At 43.6% G+C, this 22,251-nt stretch overlaps 1 protein-coding gene across 1 annotated transcript in view; it reads left to right on the forward strand.

Annotated features, from left to right (window-relative positions):
- The window catches only part of NECAB2 (N-terminal EF-hand calcium binding protein 2), a 298,228-nt gene that overhangs the window by 225,113 nt on the left and 50,864 nt on the right, over positions 1 to 22,251 (forward strand). Inside the window, exon 6 of the mRNA XM_054049452.1 lies at positions 8,753 to 8,889. Coding sequence (XP_053905427.1) covers positions 8,753 to 8,889 — 137 coding nt within the window. The remainder of the gene's footprint in view (positions 1 to 8,752; positions 8,890 to 22,251) is intronic.

Here is a 22,251-nt window from a genome sequence, read left to right on the forward strand (position 1 = left end):
GTCAATACGTGCCTGGGGAAATAGCTGGCAGCATCTGGAAATGACACATTCAATTACATGAACCAACTCCTTCAAATTGATAGCAAACCAGTGACGTCTGAAAAGCCCTACATAATATAACAAAACCCGTGGTGTCTTCATGCTTTCATTTCTCTGTGAAAAACCATTTCATGCCTTATCTGTTGTGAGCATGAGATGTGCCAATGAATCCAATTTAGTCCATGCAGTTTCATTGAAATTATTGTAATGAGCCTATCCCACATGGATTAAAGGGTGTTTTGGCATGTAGTATCTCATTAAATCAATGTTAATTGTGTTAATTCCATTTTATTCTAAAAACAAGTTGAGTTTGTCAGTTTTACCCATCGCAATAAAGCAGGAAGAGGTGGAAATTGTGTTTATGAGCAGTGTGTTAGACTCATACATTTCCACGGGTAAAGAAAAATGACTGTTTTCAAAGAGTTGTCTTTTCTTTGTAAATGCAGTGATTAAAATAAAGTTTGGTATTTCTGTAATGTCTTTCATCCAAGGTCTAAGCAATTCTATCTTGCAGCACCCTTTCGGGGTAGGTTGTTAGTATTGTCATGCCAATTTCACGAGTGAGGAAGTGAAATAATTTACCCAACATTATATAGCAAATCACTGGAAAAGCTAGAAGCAGATGCCAGGAGTCCTAAGTTTCATTCCCCCCTTTCCACTGAACTACTTTGTTAATTTTCTCTGTTCTCACATTCATCGTGGTGGCATTTAAATATCTTTCCAAATAATACAAAATGTAATGCTGCAAATACAAACAGTAATGCTGCTAAAGAACCAGAATACAAACATAACCCAAACTAATTTGGAGGTAGCATGGTCTAGTAAATAGCAGCACTGAACTGGAAATTAGGACCTGTTAGTTCTGTTCCTGGCTCTGCCACTGACCTTCTATGTGACCTTGAGCAAGTCACTTTGCCCTTCCCTTTCTCTGTTTTGTCTATTTATATTGTAAGATTTGGGACAGGGACTGCCCTTATTTATGTGTCTGTATAGCACCTAGCACAACTGGAGCCCTCATCTCAATTGGTTCCGCTGGGTGCTACTGTAATACAAATAATTAATAATCAGACAAAAGCCAGAACAATCTAGTGCTTGAAAATGTCAAGCGCTATGTACATAATCCAAAACGCATTCAAGACAGTGAGTCTTTCCAATGGGCTTTGAATCAAACCACATATGAAAGCAGGGTACTTTTTAAAAATTTCCTCTCTAAATAAACTTTTTCTTAAAAAGAAAATCCCTAAGATTAGCAACGTGTAAAACAGATAATGCCTCAAAGTATTTTGCTCCCAAAGACTAGATTTGCTGTAATTACTGCTAATAAAGAAATGTGTTAGTACAACAAGTAGGAATAGCAAAACTTTTTTTTAATTAACTTCATGGTGAACTGGTTCCATTGAAGGAAATCTCTGCTATGGATTCATATTTTCTGCATTTCTCCTCCTTTATTTGTGTAAGGTATTTGTGTGAAAATGTAATCTTGGTTCCCTAAAAAATTCATCTTCTGTTTAGTTCTCACCTGAAATCTTCCCTCCTGCAAACTGTGCTCATCCCTACAAGTGCCATGCAGGTTGCTACAACCTGAAGAAACAAAGATGCTGCTTTCCTGCAGTTACCATTGGGAATACAAAAGACAGAACTGTGTTTAAATTTCACCTCTTTGCAAGTTTTTCATTCAAATTCAACTGCTCTTCAAAATGTTGGCTATTACTAGTATCCACTGAAAGTATTTATTTCAGGGATACCTTGAATGTCTTTCCTAGGGTTTCTTTAATACTGTGTTGCATACTGCACATGAGGTTTGATAACCCAGAGGTTTGCTTGCTATGGTCCATTAGTGCCAAGGCTGCATGAAACGGGGAATGGTCTTGTGGTCAAGGCATTAGACCGGGGTTCAGGAGATGTGAGTTGAAATCCTGCTTCTGCCACAGGCTTCCTGTATGACCATAGGCAAATCCTGGGGGATTGGATTTTCAGGTGCTCAGCGTCCCCAGTTAGGGGCAGATTTTCAGGACAGCTCAGCTCCCATTTAGGCATCTAAATACGGACAGGGTTTTTTTTTGGGTGCTCAACACCCAGAACATTGTGACATGGATGACTAGATTTTCAAAAGAATTCAGTGTGAATTGTGCTGAGCTCTTTTGAAAATCTGTTCACTTTCTGAAATGCCTAAACTGGGAGATGTTTTCTTCCGAAAACTTGGCTGCAATTATGGATCTCGAGACTTTCTGAAAATTCCACCCTCTGCTCCGTGTATGTAAAATGTGGGTGGTGTTGATCTCTTCTCTTCACCCCTTTCTTGATTTTAAACTCTCTGAAGTATGGACTCTTTCTTACTGTGTATAATACATATTGCAATGGAGCCTGTATCTTGGCTGGGTCCTTTAGGTGCTAATACAAATAAGAATGCCCTTTAATGGGCTCTGCAAATGCTGCATTGCACCTGTAAATTGTGTGCCTTTCTGCAAAGTTGAGATCAATTTGGAGATGGGGTGGCCTGCACATCTCATCAATTAGAGGAGGCCTGAAGACAGTGTTATTTAATCACTGTGTTTGAGATTAACATTCTGATGCTTCCAATTCACCTTAACCTTGGGAACACCTGGCATGACTCTTTTCTACAGTACATGAAATATACTGGATAGTAGTAACCAGCGTAACAATCACGGCTGGAAGTTTGAAGATTTCCTAATGGAGAGTAGATTGAAAGAGGAGGACAGATGTCTGAGGCAACTTTACCTCAATTATAAAGTGCTGCTGCTAAAACAAACATCTTGGAAGCTTGTCAAGAGCAAACAGTCTTGTCATTTGGTGATCTTGGCTTCAAATACATCTTCAGTCCCAGTTGGGCAACAGATAAAAGGGCGAGAACCTTAAAGGACAGAGAGATCAGAGGAGATCAGAGCGGATCCCCAAAGGAAGCTATTCTAATGTGTGAGCAGCACCCAAGGAAACGTCTGTAGTTTCATTTCCAGTTGGATGACATTTTGAAGTTATTCAGGGCTTCCATCTCTCAGAACCTAAAATACTCAGAGGGTAGGGGTGGCTAACTGAATCAGACCCTTAGAAATTAGGGGAGGTATCTTAGTGAGGAACATGTAGATAGCTTTTATTTAGTAAATTGGTGTATTTTCTTGCACTCCTTCATAGTTACTTAATTGCTATTAATGAAGACAAGCTAATCTGCTAAATATATTTTATATGCATTATACTGGTGCATGTTTGGGGCTAGCGCATGGGATGGGTGCTTATTGATACCTTTACAGATTGAAAAGAGAGCTAAGATTTTTCATAGCCACTTGGGGGATCACACTGTTTCCATTTACTTAAATGGGAATTGGTGATCCAGTCCTTTTGGCAGCTTTAAAAATCACACCATAAATAGATGGTACCATAAATAGATGGTATCTTAGTGCACAGAACTTTTTCTTAGGAGATCTGGGCTCAAAACCCACTGGGATCAGATAGTGAAAGTGTGTGTGTGTGTGTGTGTATTAGTCTTATCCGAGTCATTGGTGAACATCACCAAACCCCCTGCCAGTCTGGTAGCATTTGTAGTCTCTGCTGAAGTGGAACCCAGCCCTGGGACAAGATCAGATGAGAGATTGTCTTTAATCCTGTTTCAGCAATGGAGATGGGAGGGCTGGAACTGGTGACTGTCCCACATCTTCATTTAGAGATGAGAAAAGGCATGGCTCTCTCTGCCAAGAGCCAACATCTCTGGAATGCTCTTCCCCTTCATCTATGCTGGAGTCCTCCTTGTGACGAATGATCACATGGATGATCTTCCACCCCTCTGCGTCTCCTTGTGTCAGGCTCTCAAAGGAGGTCAGGAGAAGACTCTACAAGGCAGGGCATTCTAGGCTGTGGGATCTGGCTCTGGTACTGCCTCCCAGACAGCTGGTTATCCCACTGTAAAATCCAAGTGGAGGCAAGCCACTGGAGCTCTATTGTGAGGTTCACGAGGCAAGGTCAACTTCCAGCCGGTGGGTATAGTGTTGACCTTGCCTAGTCTCAGTTATCCCACTGCGCGCGCTCTCTCATACACACACACGCACACACTTTTTTGCCGGGAACATTGCCTTAGATACCACACAATAGGTACATTAGGATATGTGCTGGAGAGAAAGCTGATCGGTAGACCAGAGGCACTCCTATACCGTGGTAATGGAGCGTATGTAATGATCTAAGATTGCCCACAGTCAGGATGACAGTGAAGGGGATACCAAGAATTCCACATATTGAATCTATTTCCCCATGTTAAGTATTTTCACACCTCTTGTCAAACTCTGTAATGGGCTATCTTAATTATCACTACAAAAGTTTTTTCTCTTAATTAATTAGCCTTTTTGAGTTGGTAGGACAACTCCCACCTTTTCATGTTCTCTGTATGTGTGTATATATATATATCCTTACTATATGTTCCATTCTATGCATCCGATGAAGTGGACTGTAGCCCACGAAAGCTTATGCTCAAATAAATTTATTAGTCTCTAAGGTGCCACAAGTACTTCTGTTCTTTTTTCAAGAATACTAAGTGGTTTAAAAGTGTCTTGTTTCCAAACTGCACTAATGTAAACCATCCAGTTTTATAAGTGACTGTAGGGCAGGTGAAGGCGCTGAATTGACAGCTACACTGAATGATAGCCTCTCTTTTTCCCCTGACAGAACACTGGGAGGAGCAGAGTATTCTCAGCTTGCCCATCTTGCGCTGGCAGTATGCATCTTCTAGAGGGCCTGGCTACCTCTGTAGATGGGCGGAGAATTCAGTCTCATGTCCACGTACATTTAGTTCTTGATTCTTCGGCTGAGACTGGATGCTAATTGTGGTGGTGTTTTTTTATGATGAGGGGACTAAAGTGAAACCACCAAACAGCCTTCAGATTGGTTTGGTTTCAGACCAGCAGCCTCGCAACCCAGAACTCCATAGCCTTTCAAGTGTCCCCTGAGCCATCCAGTTGAATCAGGTATTTAAATACCTACCAGTTGACCTGGTGGAGATTATTTTTACTGACGAATGTGTTCTCATCCAGTCAGTCCCAATGTTATTGAACTCAAATGCTGTGCTTGTGTTTCAAATGATCTTAACAAGCCAATAACATTACCCAGAGATGCCAATGTCTTAAAATAAAAATCTCAATAAAAATGACATTTAAGCCCTGGAAAGTAATTACTTTCAAAGTGCAGTCGATTTTGAAATTAATGAATCATAAAACTCCTCACTAAGCTTAGTCCTCCTTCAACTCTTCACTTCAAAAATATAAATTCTTTTAAAGAAAAGTAAAAATGCAAGCGTCTGAGCGTTTTTTTTGGAAATGCCAGGCTGTCATCCTCAGGGAGCTAAGAAATCAATGGCTCATGTAGAAAAAGATCAGAAACGAGATCATGTCTGAGTGGTCCAGATTTTCAGAAATGCTCCCACACAATTGCAAGCCTAATGATTTTCATGCAAATGGAATGTTTTTGGCATTCACAAATAGTCATTTGTGTCCAACTGGTGATTTATGCATTCAGATAAACAAGTTTGCTGTGCAATTACCTTAGTGCTATATGTACAGTAGAGACTTATTTTGGGGTACTTATTTCACAGTCACTTGTAAAAATGTGCCCCCTATATTTTGTTTCTCAGGTACCTATGATGGGTTGGATCACAGAAACCCCCTTGGGAACTGCCAACTGATGTGCCAAGACTACTTGTGAGTTTACCCTGCATAAGCTTTATACAGGGTAAAACGGATTTAGTTGGGTTTAGACCCCATTGGGAGTTGGGCATCTGAGTGTTAAAGACAGGAACACTTCTGTTAGCTGCTTTCAGGTAAACCTGCAGCTTTGGGGCACGTGGTTCAGACCCTGGGTCTTTGTTGGAGCAGACGGGAGTGTCTGGCTCAGCAAGACAGGGTGTAGGAGTCCTGAGCTGGCAGAGAAAGCAGGAGCAGAGGTAGTCTGGGCACATTGGGTGGCAGCTCCCAGGGGGTTTCTGTGATCCAACCCATCACACTTACTTCCTCATGAACGTTTCTGAAACGTCACGTAATCGCTCCTCCTTCACTTGAAGAGCTCGCTCACAAAACTCCCCTGTTAGCCACTCCTGTTCACTAGCTCCTGTGCTGCTGGGCTGCTCCTTCTACCCCCACTTCACCCGCCGTCCCTGAGAATGATGTCAGCTGTTCCCTCTCCCTCCACAGAGACACTCCCTTTGGGCCTGAGGGAAAAGGGAAATGCTCGGACTGTATCCTGCAGCATCCTTAATTGGCTGCTCTTCCCCAGTAGGTGGGGCAAGTGAGGAAGGCAGCCAATCAGAAGAATTTTTTTCCAAGGCAGGGCTGAAATTCACACAAGAGGCGGTAGCATCTTGCACCATAGTGAGACCGGCACCAGATCTGGCCAAAGGCACGTGACTCATGATGCAATTGGGAGAGTTGGCAATGCTGGTTAGGGAATGCAGTGCATGTAAAACCACTGGAAAAGTCACATGTGCACTATCCAACTATAGTTTGAATTTTATGTATTAAACATAAGTCCCAACACAACATTTAGGCTACTGGTCTGCAGAATGTAACTTAAAAGACAATATTCATTCATCCCCTCTGACACATTTCTCTGCCTGATGAACAGATATTGACCACAATAAAAGTGTTATGGAAGCAGAAAGCAACAGCAAACTATGCACAGAGAATTACCTCATGCCCAAAGGCCCCTCAGTCTGAGGCCCTCCAGGAACAAGTGGACCAAGAACTGAGTTTAATGTCACTTCATGGGGGAATTGGGGGATGGAGCAATTTATACTCCCAGGTTGAGACCTTATTCGTCAAGTGTCAGATCAAAGCAAATGGATACAGCTGGGTTGGAACCCCTTGGAGAAGGGAGGTATATTTGTACTGGAAATGGTGACAGACTCTGTAACTATATCAGCGCTGCCCATGTGCCACTGAGATAAGTGATTACGGCAAGGGGGGGAAAGATGCAGACTGTTATATATGTATTTGAGTCAAATTGGGGAGATACATGGCATATCATTGCAAGCCTACTATAAATCACTGTTCCAAAGGGCAGGGAAATTACAGCACCCAATCCATTGAAAGGATTCAATGCTTGCAAGTGCTGCCTTGTGAGCACCTCTCAGGGCTGCCCGGGGTGTGGGGGGAGCAAGTGGGGCAATTTGCCCCGGGCCCCGCGGGGGCCCCCACGAGAATATAGTATTCTATAATATTGCAACTTTTTTTATGGAAGGGGCCCCCGAAATTGCTTTGCCCCAGGCCCCCCGAATCCTCTGGGCAGCCTGGCACCTCTTGTGCAGCACCCCTTTCCCCGCGGTGCCCGTTTGCATTGCAATAAACTAATCAGTTTCCCAGGGTGACAGGTTAACAGCTGCATTGTCTTCTGCTGTCCGCCCCAATTAACTAACAGGAGAGGAGGGGGGTTCTGCTCTTTCCTGGACAAATGCTTCTTCCATTATACAGCTCTAGTAACCGGGCTGTGCACTGGGAAATTCGCATGGGGAGGAGGAGTCAGGATGCTTCCCATCCCAAGTCACAAGATGGCTACAGACAGAACCTCTTGGAGCCACTGCTGCATCCTCAGGTCCACAGAAGCTTAGTGGCTTCTGTGGCTGCAGGGTACCGCTTTGAGGGAGGACAGAGGTACTAGCCCTTCCCCTGCGTGTGTTCTAGACTGGGACAAGAAATAGCACTGCCCCTTTTCTCTGTGCACAAGCAGGTCTGCACATCCAGCATGGGTTCCCGAAGACTTGGCTGGGGCATAAGAACCACACCGGTTGCACAAGCGTCAGGGCAATTGCAGAAGGCTGTGAAGAGAGCAAAGAATGAGGAATACACAATTGTATCTAGAGAGGCTATTATACCCATTCAGATAACTGCCAGTCAGATGGCTGCACGGGTTGGAGAGGGAAGTCAGAAGAAAAAGTTTCTTGGCAATTGAAGTAACACCCAGAAATTACTGTTTTTACACACAGCAACCAGGTACTTGGACACCCATATGGATATACCCAGCTCATCAAACAGATATACATTTCCTGGAGATATTCAGTAATTTAGAAAAGAAAACGTGGAGAAAGACTCTAGTTAATCAGAATAATGTAACTTTTTCCATTTTTATTTTAAATAGGTCATTACGTTATTTCAGAATTTCAGCACATGACTAGCATAAACCAAACAGCCTCTTTTCCCCCATAATCCTGTCATGAAGCTTCCATTGAACCTATCTTATAGCAATATATTTCACTGGGAACTTTCCATTCCTGGTATTACATTTGGGCCTGCCCTCAGCATTCACAGGGATGAATTTTCTGCAAACCAGTGTCACACCTTGAGATGCGCAAAGTGAGCTCTATCTAGAAATTGCCATAAACAAAATCTGAGATGGAAAGGCCACTCTTCTGTGAGCATTTGCCCCATCACTTAGATGGAAATTGCTGAGAATGATCATACATTCCATTTATGTCCAGTAGGAGAAGGCGGCCTAGAGAGTGGAGAATAGGGTGACCAGATAGCAAGTGTAAAAAATCAGGATAGAGGCTGAGGTGTAATAGGTGACTCTTAAGACAAAGCCCCGAATATTGGGACTGTTCCTATAAAACTGGGACATCTGGTCACTCTAGGTGAAAGGAGCATGATTCCTGGGGGCCAGTTTCTACAGATGCTTTCCCCCCAAGTCGTTGGCACTTTATCACTGAACTCTGCGCCTTTCTTTTCAGGTGTACGAAAGAGGGACCAACGTGGACCAGTTTGTGACCCGTTTCCTATTGAAGGAGACTGCCAACCAGATCCAGTCTCTGCTGAGCTCTGTGGAGAGTGCTGTTGATGCCATTGATGAGCAAACCAATCAGATCAGGTTGGTAGTATCTTCTTGTCTTCTGCATTCTGCACCCTACTGCTGCTCTAATAGACTAATCTGTTTTGTTTGTTAACCAGCCTTTTTTACTACCCTGGTGCTGCTGGGGAATGTTTATGTGTTCTGTGTCTTGACCTGGTGTAGCCACTTTTCTCAAACACTGTTTATTTCATAGTGTATCATGGAACAAGCAGACAAGTGAAACTAGAAGCTCAAACTAGAAGTCGGAAACAAAGTTTTAATTTTGATAAGTTGGAAATATGCTTCAAAGAGTGAAAATTGTGATGTTCAGCCCTACACAGAGGGCCAGCACCAGGAGGCCAGACACCACTTCAGACCTCAGGCCGGTCCATCCGAGTGTGCTAGGGAGACCAGCACATCTTCCTCTCCATAGCTGGCCAGTGCTCGGGGCATGCCCTCACCGTCTCACTCCATCTCTTTCAAGATAGCTTGTGTCCCAGCGTGTGAGACAGGTCCCAAGCTTAGGAAAGCAAGGAGATTGCAGTGAATAGGCCTCCGTACTGCAGGGAAGAATGAAGGAAGAGGGGTCTCTGATTCCTCCACACCCACACAAGGGCCTGCCAAATTCTGGCCATTGGGATTGCATGCAAGCACTGAGCTGTCCAAGGTAGCTTCTTTTGGTGTTGTTAGACTGTGCACCTTGGCTTGGAAACTTGAGCTACTGCTGAGGACTGCACTGCAGGCATTAATCGTCCATAAGAAAAGAAATAGCATTGAAGCAGCTGCTAGCACAGAATTGAATGGCACTTGCAAATAAATGTAATAAAAATGCAGGTCATGGCTGAGACCTCATCTACCTTGACAGCATCCCTTGCCGTCTGTTTATAAATAAGTAATGATTTTTAAAAAGATCTCAGGAGCTGCTACCCGGCATGTTGCTGAACCCAACGCTCTTGGTAACTTTACTCTTTGCGAGGAGGCATCAGGAAATAAATCAGAGGGCAGACGGCCGTACGGCCAATAGATAGTTGATGCAAGCAGGCAAACAAAAGTGCTTTCACTCAAAGCTTCTACTTTATTTAGTCTCCAGCACTTACACATGTCCACCACAGGTTAGTAGAGCACCCCAAATCACCCCCAGATTCATATTTACCCAGGGTCTTGAGGAGGTCTCAAGTGGATAACCATAGACTTCCAGTGGCCAGCCTTCTGTGTGCAGGGGAACTTGAGAGGTGTCCAAGTGTTAAGTGTCACTGGGTGGACATTTGAAGTCCTGAGCAGGAGTTGTTCATAATCTGCATAGCACAATGTAGTGCCCTCTGTCCTGACGGTAAAAGATGGAGGACAAGAAGGGTTTCAGGTTTTCTTTTTTAAAGTATAAGTCAAGACAAATATAAGAGCTACCCTAAAGCACAGCCTGAAACTTAACATAGAGAGTTCCTGGGTGTCAATGTCATGCATCTCCATGGACTAATGAGCTCACTTACTGTAACCAAAACAGGTTGCCATAGAAACAGTCTAGGGGAAATCAGAAGCTCTTTTCTCCTGATATGTATGAAAACCAGCAGGGTGAGAAGGTGTCGATGGGGCAGATTTTTTTTTCAATCTGTTGAAGATTTATAGGACTGAGATACTGTTTCAAATGTTTTAAATGAGACCGCTTTTAGCTCAAGTTTTAAAGCAGAGAAAACTGCCCTTTAATAAAATAATGTTTTAAAACTCCGGCTTTATTTTCCCCATTTAATTTGTGAGCAATATTTATGCCAAAGTAAACGTATCAGTAATTGAGATTTACAGTTGCATATACCCTCTGCCAATCATTACTCTGAACCAGGGCCGGCTCTAGGATTTTTGCCGCCCCAAGCAAAAACAATTTTGGCTGCCCCTCCACCCCCCACCCATTTTTTTCTTACCCCACCCCCGGCCCCACCTCAACTCTGCCCCTTCCTCAAATCCCCAGCCCTGCCTCCTCCCCCCAGGCTCTCAAGCCTAGGAGGGTGGGAGGGGGAGAAGCAGCGCCCGCGCCGCGGCCAGAGTCTCCCCCTCCCTCCCAGGTTCTCAAACGTGGGAGGGAGGGTGAACAGCGGCGCGCAAATCAGCTGTTTCGCGCGCTGCAGCTACTTGGAATCTCCCCCTCTCTTCCAGGCTTGAGAGCCTGGGAGGGAGGGTGAGCAGCGGCGGAGGTGAGCTCGGGCGGCTGGGGCACATTTTTAGGGGCGGCAGGGGCGGCATTCTGGCGCTGGCCGTGCCGCCCCTAAAAATGTGCCGCCCCAAGCACCAGCTTCTTTTGCTGGTGCCTAGAGCCGGCCCTGCTCTGAACATACTACTAAATCACTGTAAGAAACGTAAAAACCAAAGGACGTTGGGTCAGTTCAATCTCTGCTGCAGCTTCCTCGGAAATCATTTCTGTACTCCAGGGATGTATTTGTCCTTGTATTTCTTATGAATCCCTCCACATATAGACAGTTATCGCTTCATATTTGGTCACCCAGTGGAGTTTAGTACATGAGCTGCTATCCAAATGGGTTTCTAATGCCAGGATTCTACATGTGTGAATAGATAATAAAGAGGAAATTATTCAATTGCGAAGGGCAATATTTTTCTCTTGTATCTCCATGGAGCTCCGTTGGCACATAGAGAGAGCAGAGCAGAAGAGCTAAGTCAAGGTGCACAATGATAACCAGAGGGGAACATTTTGTTCTAAGTTTCCAATTCTTTGAGTCATTTGGAGAAAATCAGTTAATGCTCTTGGATGTTGAAAGGCTAAAATATTCCCTAGTTTACATTTCACTTCTTGGCCCTTTTGGTTGCAGGACTACAGGTGTACAAATGTGCACCTATCACCTGCTTTTCAGAGTACTGGCAACTCCTGTTCACTTGAATGGAAGCTACCAGTGCTTAGCACCTCTGAAAATCAGGCCACTACTTAGCCCAACACAATCTTATGTATGTTCCCAAATTTGGGATCTGCACTGGCACATGAAAAAGAGTAGAGTAGATGCATGTTTGACCATACACAAATATGTGCTTACCTTCTAACAGAACAATAGATTGGCACTTTGACTGTAAACAACAGGTCCCGTCTTTTATGAGTACAGGTTCTTATATTGGGAATCAGATGGTTTGGCAGATCAGAATGGGAGCCTCCAGCAAGGTGACAAACACCTTGTGAAAAAAGAGTTTAAAGACAATCTCACTCATTGTAGAAATGTGGGGGCATCAGTATTTCATGCCTGGTTGCCTTTAATTAATAGAAGAGATTTATTTTTTTCCCTTTTTTATGGTTTTTAATGTAAATATGTCACATGCTAGCACCAACCGAGATGAAAACTGGCTTTGTGAGGGTCAGATGTTCTCCAGCACATTCTGTCATCATGCTGGCAGTATATCAGATGTTGCAAATTAAAACAAGAGTACCTGCTGGGTGCAGAATGCTAGAAGAAAAGCTCTTTAAAGTTTTGGAAGCAGTGCAGTTTGGGGGGGACAGTCATTCAGAAACTCATTTTCCTGTGCTTTGGGTAACAAACTTTTGGGTTAAATTTTCTGTTGTTTTTGATACTCTATCCCCTTCCCCTCTTTGTGTCTTTCCTCCTCTACAACAGCCCCACTCACACCAGTATTTATTCATTTATTTGGCATATGCAGTCCGGTCAAGCCAAGACACAGTGTTCTTATCAATGATGTTCAAGGCAGGAAGATCTCCAGGAAATGGAGTCATTTTGCAGTCCTCAACACTACATGTCATGGCTGCCTACATTGAAATAGTGGACTGTCTCTAAAACGCTACCGAAATTCCACTGCAGCACAAATTCCATGTCCAGTACGAAACTGGTTTGGAAGGCTCCATTGCCTTTGCAGTAAATCAAACCCGGGTTGACATTGAGTGAGGTCCGAGACAAGATAATTATTTGTCACTTTCTCTGCGAACCATGTCCTTTACTGTAAATCCCTCACCCAATAAACTTATCCATAACGGGTGACATGAGGGCAGATGACCATATGGTGCATTAAGCAAGTCTTTAATTAGCAGTAGATGTGGCATATCACACAATTTTGTCACGAGCTTTGCTACACTTTCCTCTCTGCGAACACTGGGCGAAGGAATATTGCAGAGAACCAATAACCGTGGTAGAGGAATAGATTTAAGTGTGCCTAAAATGATATGCATGGTGGAATTAAATTGTGCGTTGATCCTCGTTGTGTGAGGCAAGCGAACCCACGCTGGAGTGCAATACTCCGCCGCTGAGTAACAGAGTGCCAAGGCTGAAGTGTGTAACATTTGGGTGTTGGTGCCCCATGTCATTCTGGACAGTTTTCCAAGCAGGTTGTTGCGTGTTTTGACCTTAGTTGCTGTCTTTGTAAGATTATCACAATATGTAAGAGGTCTGTCCAGTGTGACCCGTAGATAAACTGGGTGTGAATCATGCTTTATTCGCTGACCATTGAGAACTATGTTCAGCTCTCTGTCCGCTTGTGCATGATGTAAGCGGAAGACACTCAACGCAGTCTTACTTCCACTTGATATCAGAAGCCACTGACAACAATAATGGACCATAGCCACCATATTTGCATTCCGAACACTCTCAAGTATGTCAAAGGAGGGTGACTGAGTGGACTGACCTCCACTACCCCCAAATACCCTCTCCCAGTACACACACCCCTCCAGCACCCCTCCCAGTACACACACATGCCTCCACCACTCCCAAATACCCCCTCCCAGCATACACACCCCTCCAGCACCCCTCCCAGTACACACACACACACACCCCTCCACCACCCCCAAATACTCCCCAAGTACACACATCCCCTCCACCACCCCCAAACACCCCCTTCCAGTACACACATCCCTCCACCACCCCCAAATACCCCCTTCCAGTACACACCCACCCATCCAGTTTTCCCCCCGTCCCAGCAGCGTCCTTTATTTGGGAACTTGAAATATGGCAACCCTAGACTTGACAGGCATGAGAATCAGGCCCTAGATATGACAGAATGTAGCATTTTCTACTGTTCCCTTTCCCAATGGTTTAACAAAAGTTTTCTATCATCTCAACACCTAGATGTGTGAAGCTTTCTTGGATGCTGACTTCATGATCTCTCAGTAATTCACACCCCTACTAGCTTCTCCATTCCAAGTCTGTAACATTAAATATTTGGCTGTTGCACCAGAGACTAAACTAATCTGTCTTCTGCTTTTGGAGAAAAATGCTATCCCCAACGATGCTGAAAATAACACCTGCTAATTACCACAGCCTGCCTTGCACTTTCAGCAAATGAGTTAAAGAATCAGGTTTCTTTAAGACTAATTGGATTTGCAAGCTATTTTGCTAATATGAATAAAGTCTCTAACTGAGCAATGCAGTACAAAATTCAGATAACAGAAGATGTGTGCACAGAACAGAAAGTGTAGTTGCCTGGGTTAGGTAGCTCAGATGATATCTTGCAACATTTTCCAGGTCAGGTGGGAACGTTGTTAATTTCCATGACTAAGAACAGAATTCCTCTCTGTCAATTTGGAAGCCACATAATGGCCTTCAGCAAATCTTTTTATAATGCACAATATGAAATTTGGGTAAACACGAGAGCTCAGTGGACACAATGATGAGGAAATGAGTCTTCAGATGGAGCAATCAGAGATCACTGAAGACATCATTTTCATTTATATGCCTGTGTACGAGCCCCATACGTAATGTTGTTATTGTTGTATGCTAAGGAGATTTCAATAAAACAACAACAACAAAAAGTCTGAGTAAATTATCTCACTATTCTGTATAAAATCGCAGAGATGATCTAAAAATTATATAGAGGGCTGTAAAATGAAGTACAACAGCAAAGATACCAAGAGACGCATCATTACACATTTTAAAAAATTTCCATCTCTTCTTGCATAATATCCTGAATATTGACCAGGGTATTATTCAGGGACTGACAGTGGAACTATTCAACACATTGTAATCATGTACGCTTGCCATCTCTTGGTACGCTTGCCATTGTTCTCTATTTTTAACTAGTGTCTGCTTTTGGGACCATCTGTCAGATGCATTTGTCATCCCCCTATAGAAATCTTGAAATATCAAGGATATACTGGCTGGTCTCAGGGACAATAGCAGGCTGGAAATTGTTCCCTTGACAAATAACTCCGCTGCATGTCAGGGGTTGTATTCCCTTTTACAGACTAACAACTTCAAGGTGGCAGTAGACCATTATCAAAAAGTTGAAATATCCACAGCGGTCTGGGGGGTTCCCTTTATGATATATTGATTCCAGTGCATCGTGCGTGCATTTCAGTTACATTCCGTCTAGAATTTTTAAATGAGCTTAGCTCCCATTTAGGGACCAAAATAAGTGGCAGATTTTGAGCCTGTTGAACGCTGAGGTCTGTTGAATATCTGACCATAAGTGTCACAGTGGGAGGTGTTTGATGTTCACCACTTCAAAATCTGCTCATGGTTTCGTTGTTTAAGCGTGAGCTGAGCTCTGCTGAAAATCTGGCCCAGATTGTGGGTGCTGAGCAGTTGAAAATTTGGCACATGATCTACACCAGGGGTAGGCAACCTATGGCACGCATGCCGAAGGCGGCATGCGAGCTGATTTTCAGTGGCACTCACACTGCCCGGGTCCTGGCCACCGATCCGGGGGGCTCTGCATTTTAATTTAATTTTAAATGAAGCTTCTTAAACATTTTAAAAACCTTATTTACTTTACATACAACAACAGTTTAGTTATATATTATAGACTTATAGAAAGAGACCTTCTAAAAACATTAAAATGTATTACTGGCACGTGAAACCTTAAATTCGAGTGAATAAATGAAGACTTGGCACAGCACTTCTGAAAGGTTGCCGACCCCTGATCTACACAGTATATCACCAGAAAGTATCTATTATGTCTTGAACCGCCTCTCATAGAGATCATTTAAAATATTTGTCAGGTTAATGAATAGGAGGACGAAGAGTAGGCATTTAGTGCAGCTTTGAAGAATTATGAGTCATGTTGTCCAAAGTTTATTGTATATTCTAGTATTTGCCAACTGGTAGTTCATCTGATTGTCTTTAATGGACATTCACATCTCTATGAAAACTCCCATCCATCTCTCAAATTGCAGGACAATGCCAACTTCAATATTTTTACTTGTGTATTATTCCAAAACAATATACCTATTTATGGTGCTTTTCTCTAACTGGTCTTTCCTTAATGCTGTTCAGTAGTAGCGAATCCTTTCTTTCAAACATTCTAAATGTTTTCCATGTTGCTCATTTATTTAGCATGCATTGTCGAAACTTCCTCAGGATGTACAGTGTACATACATTGGTATAGCTTTGAGAAGTGTTTTAAGTTTTTAAAAAAGTGAATTCTATAATTTGAGGTATAAAAGTAGGTTAAATGATAATGACTTTGGGCACTTGAGATATTATTCAGCCCATCTTACAAGTTGTTACACACAGATTTATGTCCATTGCATCCAGCAATGGAACATGTAACTAACCTCAATCTCACTTCAGTGCTTTTCTCTGTTGGTTTCAGTTTATTTTATTATTTTTATTTTTATTTAGTTATTCAAAGAGCAGAAAGAGAAAGTTTATAGGATTACATTGAAATGTACTGCACATTCTGCCACTTTTATAAAAGAAATCGATTCATGGAGGAAGAGAAAAGCATGCATGCATTGTCATTGTTTATGAATTAAAATAGCCTGTTCGGCTAGAATCATGGACAAGAGTCTATTCAATTCCTGCCTTGCGACAAGAAGAGCGTGATAATTTGCCAGTGAGCCCAACCCTGTGCAACTGTTGCCATTGTGCAAACCATTGCTGATTCTCACGTTGTTTAATACTTTGTCTCACATCACAATTAACAACCCACTCTGAGTGGTGGTAATGTCCTTGTCTGTCTGCATTTAACCTCCCAGGTGATTGTAGAACTGGTTGCAGTCATAAAACACATGGAGCAGATCAAGGAGGAGCATAGGAGAACGAGGGGGCAAGGTTAAAGAATAGTACTTCGTGCTGAGTGAATTGTATGAGTGCTAATACTTTTAAGTAGAGATTGAGGTAGTGGAAGAAGAGATGGTCAGACCAGCAGTTCTCAAACTGTGGTCCACAGGACCATTGCTGATAGTGAAAGGAGAGCTGGCAGGTCACATGACTCTGGTCTACATCCTTGTTATCAGCTGCTTTATTCCCCAAAAAAAGGAGCCTGGCTACCTGTCCTGGGGAAGGATCTAAGCTAGGAGGTGCTGCTGCAAGAGAAGAGGAAACACACAGAAGAGGGGAGCAGGTGTCAGAGAAGCAGGTTCAGAGGACATAGAGGAATAGATAAGAGAGGGTGATAGAATGAAGAGCCAGTCTGGTTAACTTTTTTTCTGGAAAGAACAAAACACTCCTTGCGCTGGATTCTGAACAATGCACCAGCACTTTCCTAATGTTATTTGCCATGCTCCAAGTGCTGCAGTTGTCACACAGATGTTGTAGGATGTGTGTGGGAGGTGAGGTGTCCTGCACACCCACACGTGGGAGGAGAGGTTGCTCGCATGACTGCAAATGGGAAACAGGGTGTCCACACAACAGTCTGTGATCTGCTTCTTGCAGTTCACTAGTTAAAGAACTCCTGGAGTTGCCAATATGGGAGGGTAGGTGAAGGAAACGGGATTTTGAGGAGACAAAGGGATGCTAGGGACAGTGGAAGAGGGATGTCATTCCAGGCATAGAGTTCAGCTTGAAAAAAGCATGAATGGGAGAGTGGGAGGAGAAGATGAAGGGAACAAAGGGCTGGGTTGAAGAGCAGGAAGAGGGGAACTGAGAGAGTGAGTGTCTGGGCCCCTGTGACGAGGTGGGAATATTTTTCAATATTTTTGAGAGGCCAGTTTGTGTCTCAGTTTCCCCTATGTGCCTTGGGTGGAAGGGGACTGTTTGCTTTCCCGGCAGGCTGAGACACTTAGGTGTGGGTATTGCCTAGCTGTCTGGGCCTTAGTTTCCATGTCAGTGAAACATCTGAGAAGACAATGGCAAATCCAATCCCCAGCACATTGACACCTAGCGACCCACGACGCAGAGGGATATGGATTTCCCCGCTGCTCCTTAGGGAAGCTGAACAGCTATCCCCCAGCTCGAGACCAAAAGGCTGGAGACATGTGAGGTGTGGGGGGGGCAAGAGTTGGCTGCTGGAAGGGGTCAGGGCTCACACCTGGAGTTTGACAAAGGAGATCAGGCAGAGAGACAGACAAAGCTTGAACCCAGGGGTTCACTACAGCTTGGCTGGGCTCTGGGCTAACCAGAATGGACTCTCCTTTAACTTCAGTTCTCTGTGTTACCCTAGGGACTTCCTATGCTGTGTTCCAGTTAATAAATAAATGCTGCTCTTTTGACAATGCTGCGTGAGTGTCACTGCAAATGCTTGGCGAGGTCCATTAATCCCTGAAGAGTGGACAAGTCTCCATCGGGGTCTGTCTCAGTTGGAATTGCTGAACGGAGCTCACGGGGCAAGCAAAGCAGGAGTGCTGCAGGCCTAGAGGGCCAGTCGAAGGAGGCAGTGAAGCTTACCCAGGAGGAAAAGCAAGATCCCCAGGGGGTCTGGCACACTGAAGGAGTTACTCCTAGAGACCGTTCCAAAGTTGGGGCCATAGCACCGGTCCTGTGGATCCCTTTCAAAGTGAGAGCAGGGCAGCTGATCTGTATGTGGGGAGAGACAGGGAACCAGGAGAAGGGGAGGTGACATTGTCAGAGCGGCAAGCAGGGGGGAGAATACTGTTGTATTGACTGAAAGCTGACAAGATGGGAGAGGAGATTACGATGATCTCGGAAAGGAGGAGGGGGAAGATAATAAACATGGAGAAGAGACAAGATTTGGCAGGAGTCTGGGTGTGAGGGGAGGCCAGAGAGAACCCTGGGAGAAGCACAAAAGGGAAGCTCAGGAAGGCACGGCAGGGAGACGACGTTTCCCCTCTGCAATAGATAGCAAGAACCATTGTATTTGTGAGAACAAATGTACTGAGGATGTTAAGAGAACATCCTCAGCAACTCTCTTAAAAGATGCTTTTGAGCAGGGCATTTCCTACCCGCTAATTCAGGTGGGGCTGGGTAGGGATGTGGGTTTACAGCCCTGGAGCCTGAAGCAGTTTGTCTGAAGAACTGGCAATAGCAATGCAGACTTCCCCGGATTACCCCCTCAATATGCCTCCACACGGAGTCGTTCAGGCACCAAGTCCACTCAATCCTTGCCTGAGTCTGCCGCAAAGGGAGCCAATTGCGCCGATCCTTTGCGTGATACGGACATACAGGACAGGGCTGAGGCCACTTCATTTCACACAGGCCTTTGATTAGGTTTTTGTTATCAACTTTGTTTATGTTGCAAACGACAAATGAAATGGTTGAGATATTATGCAGCCCATCTTACAAGTTGTTGCACACGGATTTATGTCCATTGCATCCAGCATTGGAATACGCAACTAACCTCAATCTCACTTCGGTGCTTTTCTCTGTTGGTTTCAGTTTATTTTATTATTTTTATTTAGTTAGTTAGTTAAAGAGCAGAAAGAGAAAGGATATAGGATTACATTGAAATATACTGTACATTCTGACCTAGGGGTGTGAGTATTCCATTACCAAGCCCTGGTGACATCCATCCCCAAGACACGTTTGTAAGAAATTGAATAGTACTTCAGGCAAAAAGCTTACTTAATTTTTTAACATAATTGTTTTTTGTTGCGATCGGGCACTTACACTGAATTTGTGGGTTGTTCTTTGTTAATTTGTTTACTTTTTTATGCGCAATATGGCAATTTTGCCTATTGCTGGTAAGGGGTGCTTATCAGAAGTGACATAGTATCATACGTTTCTAAATATACTACACAAAGCTCTCAGGTAAGCAAGGCAGGCATTGGTAATTAAGTATTCAAAAGAAAGAAGCCTGCAAACTAGCAGGAAAAAATGCCAAGTGTTGTGATTCTCTGTGTAGTGTTTATTCCACATTCTGTCATTTCCCTAGATTGCAGGAACATCCGCCATATCTGTTTCTCTCCCCTCTCTCCGCCCCCTCCCTCCCCCCGCATTGCATGGTGCAGAGGTACAAGCTCAAGGAAAACCTAGAGAAATGAGCTGGGGGTGGGAGTGAGGGACTACGGCACTGCAAAACGGAAAGACAGGCTGGAAGGACTTGGAGAACCTCCATCTTCAACATAAAAAAACAGCACCTCCTTACCTATCTCCCTCCAAGGCCCACAGTCAGGCCAACCCTTCCTTCTGGGTATGGTTTCCTCAAGTGCTCATCAGTGGTGCATCTGCAGTAAGTCAGCCAGCGTGGGGGCCGAAGAAGCTTGAGAGAGGCGTGTTGCACTCCTTTCCTCAGGCAGAGAGTAAATGGAGATGATCTCAGAAGTGAACCACCCACACGTACGCCAGAAAAATCCATGATTGTACTGGGGCAGGCAGCAAGGCAAAGTCTGCCGGCACTACTCCATTAAACTGGAAGTCAGTCAAAAAGCGGCAGAAATGGCTGTGTAAAAATGTCGCTCAATGGCGGGGTCCCAGAATAGTTATGGAACCCGTCCCCCTCGCTCCTGCAATGCCATTTCACGGAAGCTTTTTAGAAGAGGCGGGTACGTGAAGAGAAAGTGATTTGCTTGAAAGCAGCGCTGTGGATATTGCTAATTCTCAACATATTTAATGTGACAGGAAAACATTTAGGAGCCGGTGAGTGGGCTCTTGCAATATATGCTAATTCTGACTTGAACGAGTGATGGAATGTGCCCACACTATCACTTCCAAGCTGAGTTTACACAACTCCCTCCCATAAACTATGGGGCCAGTGTTAATATTTAGGCACTCTTTCATAGCTGAAGCTCTTGGAATTTGTTGTTCTCGACCCACAAACATTTGTACGCAACATTTTTGACCAACTGTGTCCATATTATTCTGCCAGGATATATCAGCATAAGGTCCTAAGCATGGAATTCAGATGGCTATATTTTATCTAATCAATATTGAAATTAGGTTATTTCTTTGTAATACAGTAGTACCTGGGGAAGACACCAATGAGATGTGCTAGGCATTGTACAAGCACATTAGGGAGACCCTACCACAGTGAATTTACAGTCTAAACAGACAAGACAGACCAAGGATTGGGAGCAAAGTATTCTCCTCCTCCACATTTTGCAGATGGGTAACAGGGGCATGCAAAAATTAAGTCATTTGCCCAAGCCAAGGACATATGAAGTCTGTGGCAGAACTGAGAATAGAATCCAGAGTGTCTGAGTTCAGTCCCTTGGCCTGATGACTTTACTTCCCACAGGAAGTTAGATCTTTTTTGCAACAGTGTATTCTTTGAAGAGCCAGGCTTCCAAATTGAACATTGTGGATCAGGAAACTAATAACTAGAACGGAGTAAATTGTGAGGAAAAACTTACCATGAATATTTAGTAGTTTTCAAATGGGAATGTCAGTTCAACCCATTCAGGTTTGATTTCCTCAACCATTTGAGTGGTCAAGCTTTACATACTCATGAAAAGTTAATTATGAGCTTGAATATTCTAAGTACTGCATTTAGGATGGTCATTCTTCTATGCATGTTAGTTACTGATGTTATCCAATCAGGAAGCAAAAGAAATATCCCATGTCCCAGGTAACGAACCAGTTGGGAACAATTTTTCTAATGTAAATATTAGATATTTTCAGTTAAATGTTAACCAGATATTCAGATAGTGGAAAAACTGCAAAAGAATTTCAGGAACAAGTTGGAATAACAGATTGTGACCGGAGTCCCAGGGGAGCCAACTGAGGTCACTCAATTAGGGTGAACTGCAAAGAATGCAGCAGACAATCCCCAAAGCTGGTGGATATTCCAAAACTTAGATTTATCAAGCCAGCACAAAACAGCTTGTATAATACCTCATTGGTTATCCAGAAGACAACAACAACACAGTTCCCTTAAAGTAACCCAGCCTCAGGCCTCCACCCAGACACCCAAGTCAAATATGATGAGGATTACTAAAAGGCTTATTCATCGTATAAAAAGATTCTTCCAAACCCAAAGGATTGGACACATTACCTCCCAGGTTAATGAATATTCCAGATCTTACCCAAATACAGGCTTACAGCCAATTCTCATGAACTAAACTAAAATTTATTAAAAAAGAAAAGAGAGAGAGTATTGGTTAAAAGATCAGTATACATACACACATGAGTACAGTTCTTGAGATTCAGCTTCATAGCAGAGATGATGAGCTTTGTAGTTGCAAAGAGTTCTTTCAGAATTAGTCCATAGGTTATAGTCCAATGTTTATATTCAGGGTGGTCCAGTCAGAACTGGGATTTCAGTCCTTATGGCTTAGGCTTCCCTGCATGAAGCGTCAAGCAGATCTGAGATAAAAAGGATCGGGACCCAAACATCTTTATACAGTTTCAGGCC

Source organism: Malaclemys terrapin, chromosome 14 (assembly GCF_027887155.1).
Source record: "Malaclemys terrapin pileata isolate rMalTer1 chromosome 14, rMalTer1.hap1, whole genome shotgun sequence".
Lineage (NCBI taxonomy): Eukaryota > Metazoa > Chordata > Testudines > Emydidae > Malaclemys > Malaclemys terrapin.